Genomic DNA, 14,983 nt, shown 5'->3' with positions numbered 1-14,983 from the left:
TTCTTTGGCAGCTATTTATGTACCCATGCTTGAATTTGATCTGGATCATAATTTAATAGGAAATTTTTTTCCCTGTAGGCCTTCTTGCATCAGTGCCTTCTAATCCTAATGGGAATGGAGGCCTCATGGGGTATTCTCCCGGAGAAAATATCCCAGGTTGTAGCAGCAGTGGAAGTAAGTGAAAAGGAAATTCTGGACTTAGTAACATAAAGAGATTAATAATCAAATATATTGTTTATTGAACCTCACTATAATGTTTTTAAAACCTGTCTTTAAAATTTGTGTAATAGGTTCTTTGTACACATGCATACATGTGTACACATACATGCAAGCACACACACACCTTCCCTCCATTAGTGAAATTTTAGAGATGGCAAGCATCATAACATATAGTAGAATTTGGGCTAAGGTAAAGCTCTTGCAGACTGAATGAGGAGAGCAATTTTAAGGGTTAATGAAACTCAGATATCATATTTCCAGAATGCTCACTATTTGTTACTTCCTTTAAGTACCTATCAGCTATAAGGTAGTTAGTTAAGGTCAGTGGCCCTGTGAACATGGCCAGAAGAGTTATCTTACACATCTTAAGGCCCCTGGTGCTTTTGCACATGAGTTTTTCCTTACAAAGTCTGGTCTGTAATGATTTTCTATATGAAATATATGCAGTTGCCTCATATATTCTCAGTACATGTGATATTAAATAAAGAAGTAGGAAGGTATTGGAAACTTGAATCATTACATCCATTTTCAAAGGTCCTAAACAAAAATAGCACAAGGCTAATTAATTTGATAAAGAACAAGGCAGCATTTGAGGAATGCTTTTTTTTAAAAGGAGGCAGATGTTCAAAATTGGTATTAAAAGTAAAACCTTTAACAAATTGAACTTTCTGAATTCAGAAATAGCCTGCATTCTTTTGAGACCAGGTATTTTATCCTCCAGCAATTAGCTTATGGAGAGAGGAACAAAGGCACTCAACATTTGACTACCTACTTTGTGCCCAGTACAAAGGGATTTTTGCCGCATTGTCACAATAACCTGGGAAGGTGGTGGTGGAATTTTATTTTATGAATGGAAAATAAGTCTAGAAAGGTCATGTAACTTAACCAAGATCCCACAATTTGTAAGGAGTTAAGATTCAGATCCAAGTCTGACACAGTCCAAAGTTTTTACTCTTTCCTGTCTCACTGGGCCTCCCCTGAAAATGTAATGTCCTATGTAGTTTTATGAGATAAATATTTTCTGACTGGAGTGTGTTTCGTCTGGCTGTCTGATAGTTGACAATGGCAGTACACTACAGAAATGTTTTTCAATCTCCTACAGTTTGAAGTAAAGTTCAGCAAAGTATCATTTCAAAAGTTCTGTCAGATCTCTTGTTAGTTCACAGCCTGCCTTTTCTGCCCTTACGTGAGTTTGAGGAACAAGTTCTGTGAAGCACCAAGATTCCAGGCAGGTAGCAGAGGAGCGGGAAGCCACTGGCTCTGGTCCCTGACTAATGGCTTAATGCTGGTACATACTCTTCGGTCCACTCAAATCCATTATTCGGAGTTATCAGCAGAAGCTAATCATGGCAGCAAATTAATTGGAATAATTTTGTTTCATAAATTCATAAACATAGGATATTTTATGGTATAATAGGATGAATAAATCTTGAAAGTAATCATGTAAATACTTGCCTGTAACACACTTTGTAGCTCTTTCAAAAGACATGGAATACATAAAAGCTACAGAGTGCTTGCAGTCTCGGTGGGGGTATGAAAAGGAAATGAAACCAAAAAGTGATGAATCGTAAGATTCTGCCTCCATATGTAATAGGGAAAAAGGGAGAGGTCATTGAGAGCTGGAGAAACTAGGGAAGTTTTCTTGGGAGGTGGTGTGGTGGGTAGCTTTGGGTGGAGATGGAAGGACACTGTAGACGTGGAAATAGAATGACCGTGGAAAGGTCCTTTGGATTTGGACTGTGCTGTGGCACACTTCTCTGTTCAGGCTGCTGTTGCATTTGAGAGAACTTAGATACTTCTGAAGCATATCTCTTCATGCCCCATACTTATTCTAGTTGTAAGCTTTTGTTTTATAGTATCTCAAAAGGCATATCAAAGGGCAGGGTCCTTTATGAGTTTTCTTAGGTTTTTAAATAACTATCAAATTCTTGATCTCTGCAACACAAACTGCATTTCCTCCTTGTTTTTATGGTCTTTGTTGTGCTCAAGAAAGGAATAAGGTATACATATGTATCTGGAAACATTTTTTGTTCTTATAATAAAATAGACCACAATCTGTTTACTGTAGTAATATGTTTTAGTTTTTAATTTTTAGTTTACTTTTTTCTATTATAACATAGCTGTTTAACATTATTAGTCATTAAGGAAACACAGTTTAAAACCACTAAGAGATAGTACTTCACACCCACATAGGGTGACCAACTAGCACTGACTGATGGGGACTGTGGGGTTTCTTGGGACATGGGACTTTCAGTGCTAACCCCCCAAAGTCCTAGACAAACTGGTGTAAATTGGTCACTTTATACCCACTTGAGTGACTAAAATAAAAAAGACAGTAACAAGTATTGTGGAGGATGTGAAGAAACTAAAAAGCTCATATATTGAGAGGTGAGGTGTAACACAGTACAGCCACTTTGGATAATAGTTTGACAGTTTCTTAAAAGCTGAATATAAATTTAACATACAACCCAGAAATTCCATTCCTCAATATCCAAAAGAAAACATGTCTACACAAAGACTAATGTGTGAATATTTATGATAGCCTTATTCATTAATAGTAAAAGTGTGATATATCCATACAATGGAATATTAATTCATAAAAAGGAAAAAATGCTGATACATGCTACAGTATGGATAAACCTCAAAAATATTATGTTAAATTATAGAAGCTAGTCACAAAAGGCCACATACTGCATGATTCCATTTATATGAACTATCCAGAAAAGGCGTGTCTTTCAAAAAGACTTAGTAAATTTAAAAGAGAAACAAAGATTAGTGTTTACCTTAGGCTTATGGGTAGGAAGGAGGAATGAATACAAATGGACATGAGGGATCTTTTTGGGTGATGGAAATGTTCTAAAACTAGATTATGGTAATAGTTATACCAATCTGTAAGTTTACTAAAAATCATTGAATTCTATACTTAAAATAGGTGAATTTCATAGTATGTGAATTATACCTCAAAACTACTTAAAGAGAAAAAACAACTATTCATTATAGAGAATTTAGAAAATTCAGAAAAATAGAAAAGAAAAGCAAAAATCATGCACAATTCCATCCAGTAGAGACAGTCACTATTAAAATTTTGGTATATTTCCTTTGAATACCTTTTCTATGCAATTTTCCCCCCACAGTATCTTTGACTTAGAATTTTATAAATGAAAAATCTTTTTGGTGCCACTGGCAGTGTAACATATAAGGGAAAGTGATCATATAAACTTTCTGCCCTTACAAAACATAGGGTTTTTTTTAAACAGGAAATTTTCTTTAAAGTTGCTTTCACTCTAAGATTCTTATCTTGTATAATCATAACATTTGATATTTAACTGCTATAATGTCCCTGAAGACATAAGAATATGGAAACTGTAATTTTTTCAAGTGACTAAGCTAGTCATAAGCCAATTGATAAACAGAGCTCTGTTCTCTACTCGTTGTCTTTTATACTGTTACCCTCATGAAAATATAATTTACTACATTTTTACGGGGAAGTTATAGGCTATAAATTCATGAATTTAGGGACTTCGGAAGATCCTAAGTGCCCACTTGTCATTTAGCTTTCTAAAGAAATAAAATACCATTTTAAGATATCTCCTAATACATTTATTATTGAGCTTATTTAATTTACCCTCTCTTCCCCAAATGTAATCACTCTCCTAACTTCTAATACTATAGTTTTGCCCATTTTGAACTCTATATATAGAGTCATATAATTTGTACTCTTTTTCTATGTCTGGCTGCTCTCACTCAGTATTTTCTTTATGAGATTTTTTGCATTTATCTTAGAACTGGAAGAGGAATAGAATTGATGAAGTTGAGAAAATGAAACTGAGGTGACTTGGCCTAAGGGCCACCTCTCTGAATTTTCCAGTAAAATTGATATTTCCTTTCTCAGTGTCCCCACTGTATCCTGTGTCAACTTACATCTCAGCACTAATAACACTTAATTTGTACTGACCCTCTTGAAGACAGACCTCAAGCCTCAGTAATATTTGTATTCCTTATACATGGTATATAGTCTCTAGTATTAATGGGCACTCAACAAATGTGTAAGTTGTGAATAAATACAATAATTGAAACGGTATTTGTTTTTTTAATTATAATATATACATAACATAAAATTTAGCATTTTAGCCATTTCAAATGTGCAATTCAGTCTAAGTACATTCACATTGTTATATGAAGGTTTAAATAGTTTTGTACAATAATGTGTGGAAACTGTTACTACTAGATGGTAAAACCAGGAGTAGGCACCACTAAGGAGAGAATGTGCCATAGCCTAGAGTCTTACCTTCAGCCTTACAAGTCCAAAACAATGTTTTCAGTATAATTAGAGTTGACCATTTCTATAAATGACAGACTAGAAGTTAAAAAATTGTGTGAATTGAAATGTCAACAAAGAACACTAGTTTATTAATTTATGATGGAGATATCTCTTCCCAGTGACCTCATCTCCGATCAGGGCATCTACTTTCCCAATTTTTAGTACCTGAAAAGCTGAATTCTTTACCCAGAGGAACTTGATGAGCATGAACTTAGAATAAAAATAAGTAGATTGTCTTGTTTGGGTCCTGAGATGACCTTGCTAGGGGCTAGAGTGTTCATATTTTTCCATAATCTGGGGACTAACCCATTCTCCCATAACATAGTTTCCTTTTAGAAGGGTTGATAATTGCTTGGTAACTGCCACATTATCTCTGTCTTCTTGTGTGATATGAATTAACTCCCATCTGGCAGTCCCTTATTCTCTTATCTCCAGGGACATATATTTTGGGTGGGCACTGAGGGAGGAGTGTGGAATAGAGGGAGAAGTGAAGGGAGGACGTATATCTCACTGTTGTCTTGTTTTGCCTTGATGACTAAGTGTCTAGTTGTCATCCAGTAAAGAAATGATTCTTGGAAAATTATTATTAGTGATTTTGCCTTTTGAACTGTCAACATTTCTGACCCAAAATCAGTTTTCCTGATTTGTGCATGTGATTTTTGGTTTGCTTAAAAGATTGAGATTTGGTTCTAAAACACATAAATGACCTTAAATACAAATACTAAAAACTGGATTTGTAGTATTAATACATACATACAACTTGCAGTTTAAGTAATTTTACTATGTTTTAAATACAAACAGGTTGCTCTCAAGGGAGTGGCATTTTACATTATGCTCCTGGAGACAGTCAGCAGACTCACCTATTAAAACAAGGTAAGGAAATAGCATTCGCGCATACTGTTCTTTTCACCTTTCCCATCTGAAACGGACATTTTTTAATGTATAGGAAGAAGCTCCATGGGCACTGGCCTCAGCAGTGGGAAACGTCCTAGTCAGGAAGAGGACACTCAGAGTATCGGTCCCAAAGTCCAACGACAGAGCACTAATTAGGTAAATATTTTAGAGCTTTATTTCTTGCTTTAGTGGAGTGTGTAATCAACATAAATTACAAAAATTTCCAAAATGGAGCTAATCTCTATTTTTAAACCAGAGAATCTGAGGCATAAATTTTTCAGTGATTGTTACAAATCAGTTAATTCTTAGACAAGAGAAAAGTGCTACACTAAATTTTATGGTCTTTAAATTTGAGAAACTTATGATATGTTCAGATTTTTTCTCAGAAAAACACATCTTTTTAATTTCCTTACTATGTAACCATGAGTCTAAAACAAAGTGACTTTTTATTTTAGTGATATTAATATAATCCCTTTATGAACTTTTCCCCAACTCTTTGACTCTAAAGTATTTATAAATTTATCTGATTTGTTGTGATATTTCTGCAATCTAAGTCCTTTCCAGTTTGGGAATAGTTTTATTTTTTTTTTAATGTTGGCCCTTTTTTGAAGTATTAAAAAGCCGTGCCTGCATTTATTTCAGTTGGATGTGGGATACTATTTTATGATGTAAATTTATGTGAAAAGTATTTATACAGTGCATTTGCCAGTTTTTAAAGACTTTTGTTTCTTCAGTTAAACTATTTACATTTTAAAAATTATCGACTTTTTAATGCCATCTAAACAGAATAAGTTTCTTGAAAATAAGATCACTCAACATTCATCAGATTTTTATTATTTAATTCTTTGAAATCAGATTTTACCCAGTGTTTTTTCCCCTTAAATCACAGAAAACATTCAGGAGGAGTACTGTTGCAGCTGAAATTGGTGGGGAGTTCAGTACTTTTTTTCAGTTAAATTATTTCAAAATGTTCTTCATTGATGGAAAGTCGTTACATTTTCAAATGTATTTCTAATGACATTTCTGTGGTTTTTAACTTTTTAATGAATTTCATGAAACAAATGATAATTTGTATATAAAGAACTTGGTCAAAGAATTTGCTTAATGTAAATATAAAGTCATAATTAGTATAGATCCATCAATATATTTTTGATAATTTTTCATGTATGGTAAAAATTAAAGTGGCAAACTGAGACTCTGATGTGATAATCAAAGTTTTGAGAGTCAGTATGTGAAAATAGGTTTTTAGACTTTCTTAAAAGACTTGTTAAAATTTTAGGACAATTTTCTTGATATCATTGTTTGATCTAACTTTGTACTGTTTGATAATGTTTTAGAAAATGTGTATAATCGAACTTGGTAGTTATAGCCTCTGTTAACACAGACAATATATGTTTTAAAGCTTCATGTATGCCTTTTTGATCAAAATTTGTGGAAGTATCATGTGTTAAGTTCTCCTTGTCTCCCTTTCTTTGTTCATTTGCAGCTAAAGTGACCTTGTTATTAAAAGTATATGTATATATGGAATCCTGTGTACTTGGTGGTAGTTGTTTTTTGTGTTTTCTTCTTCTTCAATTTTTTGTTCTACATAAAGGAGAAAGCATTGGTATGTGAGATATGATTACAAATTAGAGACATATTCTATAAACCACATGTCACCATTCTGAATGAAGGAGCAGCTACTATATGTTTAGTAAAACAACATTTTAAAAATATATTCCAAATAAGAATACTGTTTTCCAAATACATTATGCTTTTTAAAATAGTTATTTCAAGAAAGATTCAAAGCCAAAGAGGTTTTTTGGGGGGTAATGGGGCTTGTAGTTATGAGTTAGTCAGTATAGGATAACAGTTAAGAAAGTGGGCTCTGGAGTTAAATGCCTCGCTCTGCCACTCATGAATTTTGAGAGATTGGGCAAAGTATGAACTTTCTGTGCCATCTTTATTCTTGTCTATCAAGTGGGATGAAAGTAGTATCTGCTCACACTACATATGAAATGCCTGGCATGTGGTAGGATACTCAGTAAACGTTACTCATAGGCCTGCTCTGTTGCGTATGCGTAGCTCCCTGGATTGTACAGTGCATAGTTTGCAGAGAGGCATTTTATTTTACCATCCTCAGTAGTGATAGATGTTTAGTGTGGTAATTCTATTTAAAGTTAACTCAAGATGAATTTCAGTCAAAAATCCAGAAACAATAACATATTTTTAGATGATACACATTTTTAAAAGTATCCTGGATAATTAATTCTGATCAATGAATTCCATTACTGAGAAAAGAAAAAAAAATGTGCCTTATCTTCTTTCATCACTGTTAAGGGAGTAATTGTTTAATTATTTTTCATGATACCTGTACTTCCCATCTGCTCTTTGGACCTGATTGTGGTATACAGAACTGAGAAACTGATAGACCTGGGATTAACCATCACCGTCCAGAGGAGTGAAAGCTTCAGTTCTAATGTGAATAAGTATTTTAGTAAAAGAACACTATTTCATCATAGGCACTGATATTTTTACATTTAAATGTAGGGGCATTGTGTGTTTTTTTAGGGGATTTTTTGGAAAGCTCTTTCAGTTTGGTCTAAATTGTGACTGAAATCAGTGAAAAAGAAAGAAGTACCAATAAATGTGCTCTAATTGAGCAGATGCATTATGTGTGAGTACAGTGTTCTCTCCTAACTAGACAGGTTAGCGTTCTAAAAATCCTGCTGTTGCCGACCTTTTATTCAGTCAGCAAATATTTTTTGAGCTCTTATTAGCAGAAACTGTGCTGGCAACTTGGAAAACTGAGTTGAGGGAACAAAAGTTTTGAATGAATCTATGCAAAGTTGTTACGTTTTTCACATTCACTTAAAGAAATTAATGAATTTGGGATGTAAGACTGGCAACAGTATTATTTTTAATTTAACAGTATTGTTTTTATGTAATACATACTAGAAAAGTAGGGATCTTGCCACAATTTCAAACATGTTTGTAATTTTCTTATAGATAATATGCGTACTATACTTCTTTTCCCCATTTCCCCATCCAAGTATTCTTTCTGGTTGTATGGTCCCAGGAATGCACTAAATACTTGGGCTAGAAACTACTTTGGGTAGCATTTATTTAATACAGTTGGCATGGTTGAGTTAGTGAATTTCAAGTATTGATTACAATGCACAGGATCATATGCAAAATTTTATAAAGCCCTGGTATAAGCAGCCAGCACCCTAGTGCACATCTCAGCTCCCTCCTTCCTAACTGCAACCTGCAGTTCCAAGGCCTGAGTTTACATTCCTAAACTTCCTTCTCTGTATTCTACTGTTCAGTTCCCTTTTCTTAAATGCAGGTAAAACATTTGGGCTAGTCTAGAACCCAAATCCTTGTATTTCAGGAAAAAGTGTTGAATAAAGCCATGATAATAGGGTTTTTGTGTAAGGGTAACTCAGAAGGAAAAGGGTTACTGGGCAAGCATTCCCACACCCCATATGTATTAGCTACTCAGTTAATTCTAGAATATCCCGGAGATCAAAGTTGATCCTGAGACAAGGAGCCAGGATTCTTGCTGCTGCTCTGTGGAATTAAAGTGCAAATGTCAGTCGTTCTCACAGCCTTTGAGCAATCCATCAGGATAGGGTATAGACTTTTTTATTAACGGTTGTCTTGTCCACTGCTGCCCTCTCATTGCTGTTTCACGTGCTTGACACTTAATAGGCGTGTCATAAATAACTGTTGATTGGATGGGTAAGTGCAAGAATAAATGGAACAGACATTGAACCTGGCTTTAAGGAGAAATTAGTTTATGAGGTTGGCGTCACAGGTAAAGTTAGAATATAAACCACTCAGCAGTTTATCAGAAAAAGGCAAGTACTTAGGTGAAGGTGGCAGTAGCAGAAGTGAGACTTACAAAGACAAACTCAGAGTCGGTGGCCGACCGCTGCAGGGTGGGGCGGCAGGAAGGCTAGGTACATTCCAGAGAGGCACAGCGTTGTTGTTGTTTTTTTAAGTATATTTCACTTGTAAATTAGTTTACCTATTGAATTATTTTGGGAATTCTGGATGACTGTAGCTTAAAGATATCTGAGTTGCTTTTTTCTTAGGGGCTGGTGACATTCCCCAGCGAACGAAATGACGGAAACTCCCAACGTTTCTAAAACGCTGGGATGGAAAGGTTGTACTTTCTGGTACTTGTGCGCTGCTTCCCGGAAAGCGCATTCCTACGTTCGCCTCCCCCGCCCAAACAAACAAGCCGCCGAGAGGGAGGGTCACATGGCCTGTGTCCGCAACCTAATTGGCTGAGCTTGGGGGCATGCGTCTGCGGCCACACGGGTTTCCTGTGCCCTGATTGGGTGCGCAAAGGAGCAGGTGGCCCGTCTGGTGCTGCAGAGTTCTCGGGAAACGTGGGACCTGCTCCCGGGATTTGGCCGCAGTTTCTGGGGCTCGGGAACACGGCGGGCCGCGGGGATCCTGAGCTGGAGGTGGGTGGGAAGAACGAAGCCAGAGACCCAGGAGTCCTGGGCCTTGTACAGAACCGATGCCGACAGGTGAGTCGCGCCGCCCCTCTGCCCCAACGGTGATCCTCACCAGCAGCGCCGCAGCCAAGAGGTGGCGGTCGGGAGGACGCTCACCGCGAAACCAGACTCCCCGCCTGCCGTTCGCCTCCTCCTGCCTGTCCTGGGTGCCGCTGGGCGCCGCAGGTCGAAAGTCTGTCTGGAAAAGTACAGACTTCACGTGATGGACCTGTGGCTTTCAGAAGTCACTCCGTGACATTCTCTTACTTGGGCCCTCGTTTATCCTTGTTTATAAACATTGGGGTTAATTTGAAACTGCAGAAGATCGTACATGTTATAAAACTAGATCTTAATGAAGTTGTAGAGGTGACCATATTAAGTATGAAAATTGTGCATATTACGGAAGTGCATTTCACTCCTCAGAAATGCTTAAGCAACCTGAAGTATCAGAGAATAGCCCACATTGTAATTTAATAGCGTTAAAAGCTGGACTCCGGAGCCAAGCTGCTGGGTTTGACTCCAAGGCCTGCACTTTATTAGCTGACCAACCTTGGGCAAGTTGCTTTACCTATTTACCCGTTAAGACATTTTTTAAATGGGTTCTTGTGATGATTTCATGAGGCATCTGAATACAAGTGATTTATGGTATTAACTTCTTTTCAGTCACCAGGATGTAGTGTCTCCCATTTTCCTGATTCTCAAACTGAAGCATAGAGAGGTGAAGTGACTTCCTCAAGTCTCAGCACAACTAATGACCAGGAATTAAGCCCAGGCAGCCCACAATTTTACCCACTACATTAAGTTGCTTCCTGAACTTGGTTTGTTCATTCAATTTCAGTTGACAAAAACTGATTGGACCCAGTTCTTTTCTGAGGACAGGGATAAAGCAGAACAGCCCTGAGACTCTGCCCTCACAGTGCTTGCAGTCTAGTGCAGGTTATTCACTGCCAGCCAGGGGAAGGGTAGGGAAGCAATTCATTGGAACATGGTGACCAGCCTCTGCCCTTTTGGAGGGTAAGACAGAAATAACACATGAACAGCTGCAGCTATGACAAGTGACGCAGAGGAGTGGTCCATGGTGCTATGAGAGCCTACAATGGGGACAGAGGTCGTCTTCTATCCATGAAGATCAGGGAGGTTTCCCTTAGACCTAAGAGTTAGGGGCATTTTAGCCATGGGGAACAGCCTTCAGTCTTAAAAGACCCTGTGGTGGGAACAGGTAGAACACCAGGGACTGAAAGGAAGCAAGTATGACTGGATGGGGAGTCAGGTGGTGACGGAGCCCAGACAGAGAGGCCTGTAGGCCATGGTAAGGCATTTTAATTTTGTTTGGTCTTTATCCTGAAGTGTCATTGGAAAGTTTATTGCAGGGAGGTGACAAGATACATTTTGACAAGCTGGAGAGAAGCCCAAGTGGACTAACTGAAGTCCCACAGGGACAGGCTCTTCTGGGGAGAAACTGTAAGGTAAGAAAAGGAGAGGGTCTAGAACCAAGCCTTGAAGATGAGCCTGCAAAGGAGACAGATAAAGGGAAGTCAGAAGTGTAGGAAGGAAGGAGAACCAGGAGAGTGGGAGGTCCTGGACGTCAAGTAAGAATGTTTCACAGAGAAAGTGGTCAGCTGTGCTAAAAGCTGCACAGGCTAAAAGAGATAGGAATTAAACTACTCATTGGCTCTAAAAAATCACATGGACATTGTCTTTACCGAGATCTATATGAGGAGGAAGAGAGGAAATGGGGTGAAAGAAGAATCTGCAAGAATTAACTAAGGGGAAGAGAAAAATGGGTTTTTAGCTGGAGCAGCAGTGAGAGGAAGAGCCATTGAGGTGAAAGATGGGTGCCTCACATACAGCTGAAGGACTGATTTGTGAGAAAGAGATCAGGACAGAGGGGTTGGGATCAACACAGGAGCAGGGATCACCTGGAAAATGGAAGTACAGTATAGCTCTAGGGAAGGGGAGAGACCAGAAGGTTTCTGTCTGGTGTGATAAGTTGCTCTCCTTTGTACACGTTAGTGTCAAGGGCATTGGTTGAGAGTGAAGGAGGGTATGGGTCTGAATTGAGAAGATTTGGCGTAGGGTGGGCTATGTGCCAGAGTAAGTTGACCAGAGATTGTTTTCGGATGGTCTGGCAGAGACCCAAGTATGCAGCAGTGGTCAGAAATTAGCCTCCTGGCTCATGCAAAATAGTACAGGAGTGAAGATGGAGGCTAGTTAGAAACAATTTATATTTAATGACTGTAATAAAGGAGGCATCACAAAACAGAAGGAAAAGGTTGTTCAAAAAAGATACTTAGAAAAAGCTAAACTACTGGCAAAATCTATGTAGACTCTCAGCTCACAACCAGAAATTTCATATGAATTAAAGGACATCATTCCTAAAATTCAAACAGAAATAGAGAAGGAAATAAGGATGAACTTTTATGTGATCATCTGATACATAAAAGCAGTAGGAATCCTGAAGGAAATGGAAAGTTCTCTGACCCTTTTACCACTTAAAGTTAACCGCTTTGTTCTGACACATGCTACTTTATGTATGTACCTTGAAGACATATGCTAAGTGAAATAAGCCAGACACAACAGGAAAATATCATATAATTCCACATATATGAAATATTGAGAATAGGCAAATTCCTAGAGACAGAAAGCAGAAGAGACTGAAGTTATCAGAGGGTTGAGAGGAGGAAGGAGTGGGGATTACATCCAGAGTTGTGTTTGAGAAGATAAAAGAGTTCGGGTGACAGTGCTGGTAGTTGTACGACATTGTGAATTTACTAAATGCAACTGAATTGTAGACTTAAAAATGGTTAAAATGGCAAATTATATGTTATGAATATCTTACCACAATAAAAAAAAAGTAAACTGGTCAAAATATTTCCAAACACAAGATTGTTTTTCTTAATGTATAAAGTTTCTACAAGTCAATTTTTAAAAAGAAAGATTGCTATTTAAAAAGGCCAAAGGCAGGAAAAATTCACAAAAGTAAATAAAGATGGTCAAAATAATAAGAAAAGCTCAGCCTCACTAATAAAAATGAAGTTAAATTAGTGTTGTATTCATGTCTCACGTATCAAAATTAAAACTGATGAATCAGTTAAGCTGCTTGTGACAATGTCTCCTGAGATACTTTTTCTGAATAGTAAATTAACAGCTTAGCTTTTCAAATGTCCTCACATCTCCTCTTCAGTTTTTTTTTTTCCTCTTCAGCTATTCTACTCCTACGAATTCATCCTAAAGAAAAAAAATATATATGAAATGTGGACAGGTACTCAGCATATAGCAAAAATTACAAATAGCCTAAATGCTCAATGTTAGGGAATAAATTACAAAATTACAGTGTATCCATCTCATATATCATGCACTTGTTTTAAGTGTTAAGAGTGTTTTTGATGCCAACATTACTGACAGTGGTTAGCATAAAAAAAAAGTGCATTGATCACAGAGGAGTCACAATCATGATTTTCACTTCTGTAATCAACTGTTTGCTCATCAGAAAGACAGCTTTAGTTGTTCAGAAAACTCACTTCAGGACATAATAGTTCTCCTCGAGTAAGCAGAAAATGTGAGAAAGCCTGCTTTTCTCTTAGCCTCATTGAGCAGGAACATCTTGCCATGGTCAGTGTGGTTCTGATGTTTAACCTGTCATTTCTTATAATATAATCCACACAGGTAAGCCAGCTGCTTTGTCCGGTGCTTAGCCAAACACTGGGATCTGTTCCAACCCTGGAGGAACCCCTGCCTGCGCTGGACTTAATGGAAGATGGTATGTTGGCATTGAGTGTGGTGCCAGAATTTTCAAGGAAATTCTGAGTCTTTGCAATTTTCACTTTATAGGCTGAGTTTAGAACCTAACTTTCATGTACAAGGCGTCCTTGTTTTATGTGTTTAAAAAGTATAGTAAATGGAGCAAGTAACAAAAAAACTGGACATCTATGTCAAAATATGAACAGTTGTGCATAGGTGGTGGGATTTGAAAGACTTCCGCTGCCTTCTAGTTTTCAGAATTTGGCAAATTCTCTGTAGTGAGAATGTATTGCTTTTTATAATAAGCATGTATCATTTTGGATAACCAAAGCATCTAAAATACAATTTTCACAATTTTCATTGACTTTTTGTAAGTGATATACTTCTTTCTAAAATACTAAACTCATATTACTATGGGAATGCTAGCTCCAGGTATGCCTTCATAATGTCTACCCTTTATTGCATACTTGTTTTGTACCAGGTTCCGTGCAGGTACTTAACATGCATTGTAACCCTCACAGTATTCCTGTGAAGCTCAGGTGCTATTCTCTCCATTTTACAGATGGTGCTATTGTTGTTACTGTTAATACTTTAAACGGGTCTATTCTAATCACTGCTTGTTTACTTGTTTACTCTGACACTAAGTAACTTCCCCAGGATGACCCCGTAAATTACAGCCAGACTGGGCTTAGGCTTTTTGGTTGCAGAACTACCTGTGCCCCTTCCAGCATGTGGTACAAATGGGAGGCCTGAGCTTGTGGGGTCCGGGGCTCTAACCTGGATCTGCCTGTACCCTAACTTACTATGCTGTACCTCCTCCTTCCTGTTAAAACCCATGGTCTTAGAAGTTAAAAAATATGTTTTACTATTTACATGTCAGCTTTAGGAATTATCTGAAGGAAACTCAGGCCAAACCACTAGAAGTAAAACAGAAGCTATGCCTACAGTTATTTTGGACACACCACAGGCACCAACAATGAGCTGTTAGTAGGAATGGTGAACCAAAAAGAGAACATTATTACTTGCTATGTTTCCTTAGAGAATAGTCATTTGGATGAGTTAGGACAGCCTTGAAAGTGAGAAGTCCTTGCATACGTGGCAAGGGCATTATTAAGGGCAGGGATTGGAAATGGCTTTTTTTTTTTTTACATTCCTTCAAACCTATAAATAATAAGGGAAGGCTGCTAGCTAGCTAAATAGCTCAGTACTACACGCTGTGTGGCAGGCCTGAGACACTTAACACTCTAAGGTACTTTGAAGATAAAACAAACTAGGCATGTTTCCATTACCAGAGATAAGAAAATGTGCCAATGGCTAT

The 14,983-nt window shown here is 37.5% G+C and overlaps 2 protein-coding genes across 10 annotated transcripts in view; both read left to right on the top strand.

The window, feature by feature from the left end:
* The window catches only part of CRY1 (cryptochrome circadian regulator 1), a 48,646-nt gene extending 41,685 nt beyond the window's left edge, over nt 1-6,961 (top strand). The window contains exons 10-13 of one of the 2 annotated variants that reach the window (XM_073213788.1): nt 79-174; nt 5,342-5,413; nt 5,491-5,590; nt 6,324-6,961. In XM_073213788.1, coding sequence (XP_073069889.1) covers nt 79-174; nt 5,342-5,413; nt 5,491-5,590; nt 6,324-6,390 — 335 coding nt within the window. In that variant the 3' untranslated portion in view covers nt 6,391-6,961. Of the gene's footprint in view, nt 1-78; nt 175-5,341; nt 5,414-5,486; nt 5,591-6,323 lie in introns of both variants that reach the window. The other variant, XM_017665473.3, reaches the window with a different exon arrangement.
* A 143-nt stretch (nt 6,962-7,104) lies between these two features.
* MTERF2 (mitochondrial transcription termination factor 2) overlaps nt 7,105-14,983 on the top strand; it is an 85,723-nt gene continuing 77,844 nt past the window's right edge. For 4 of the 8 annotated variants that reach the window (XR_012121565.1, XM_037007093.2, XM_037007095.2 and 1 more), the window contains exons 1-3: nt 7,105-9,957; nt 11,295-11,390; nt 13,591-13,684. Coding sequence is in view for 4 of the 8 variants with exons in the window: in XM_037007093.2 (XP_036862988.2) it covers nt 9,577-9,957; nt 11,295-11,390; nt 13,591-13,684 (571 nt within the window). In the remaining 4 variants the exon portion in view is untranslated. The remainder of the gene's footprint in view (nt 9,958-11,294; nt 11,391-13,590; nt 13,685-14,983) is intronic. The other 4 variants (XR_012121566.1, XR_012121564.1, XM_037007096.2 and 1 more) reach the window with 1 other exon arrangement.

This window comes from Manis javanica, chromosome 10, assembly GCF_040802235.1.
Source record: "Manis javanica isolate MJ-LG chromosome 10, MJ_LKY, whole genome shotgun sequence".
NCBI lineage: Eukaryota > Metazoa > Chordata > Mammalia > Pholidota > Manidae > Manis > Manis javanica.
The sequence above is the reverse complement of the archived record's forward strand: the minus strand, read 5'-3'. Positions and strand labels throughout refer to the sequence as shown.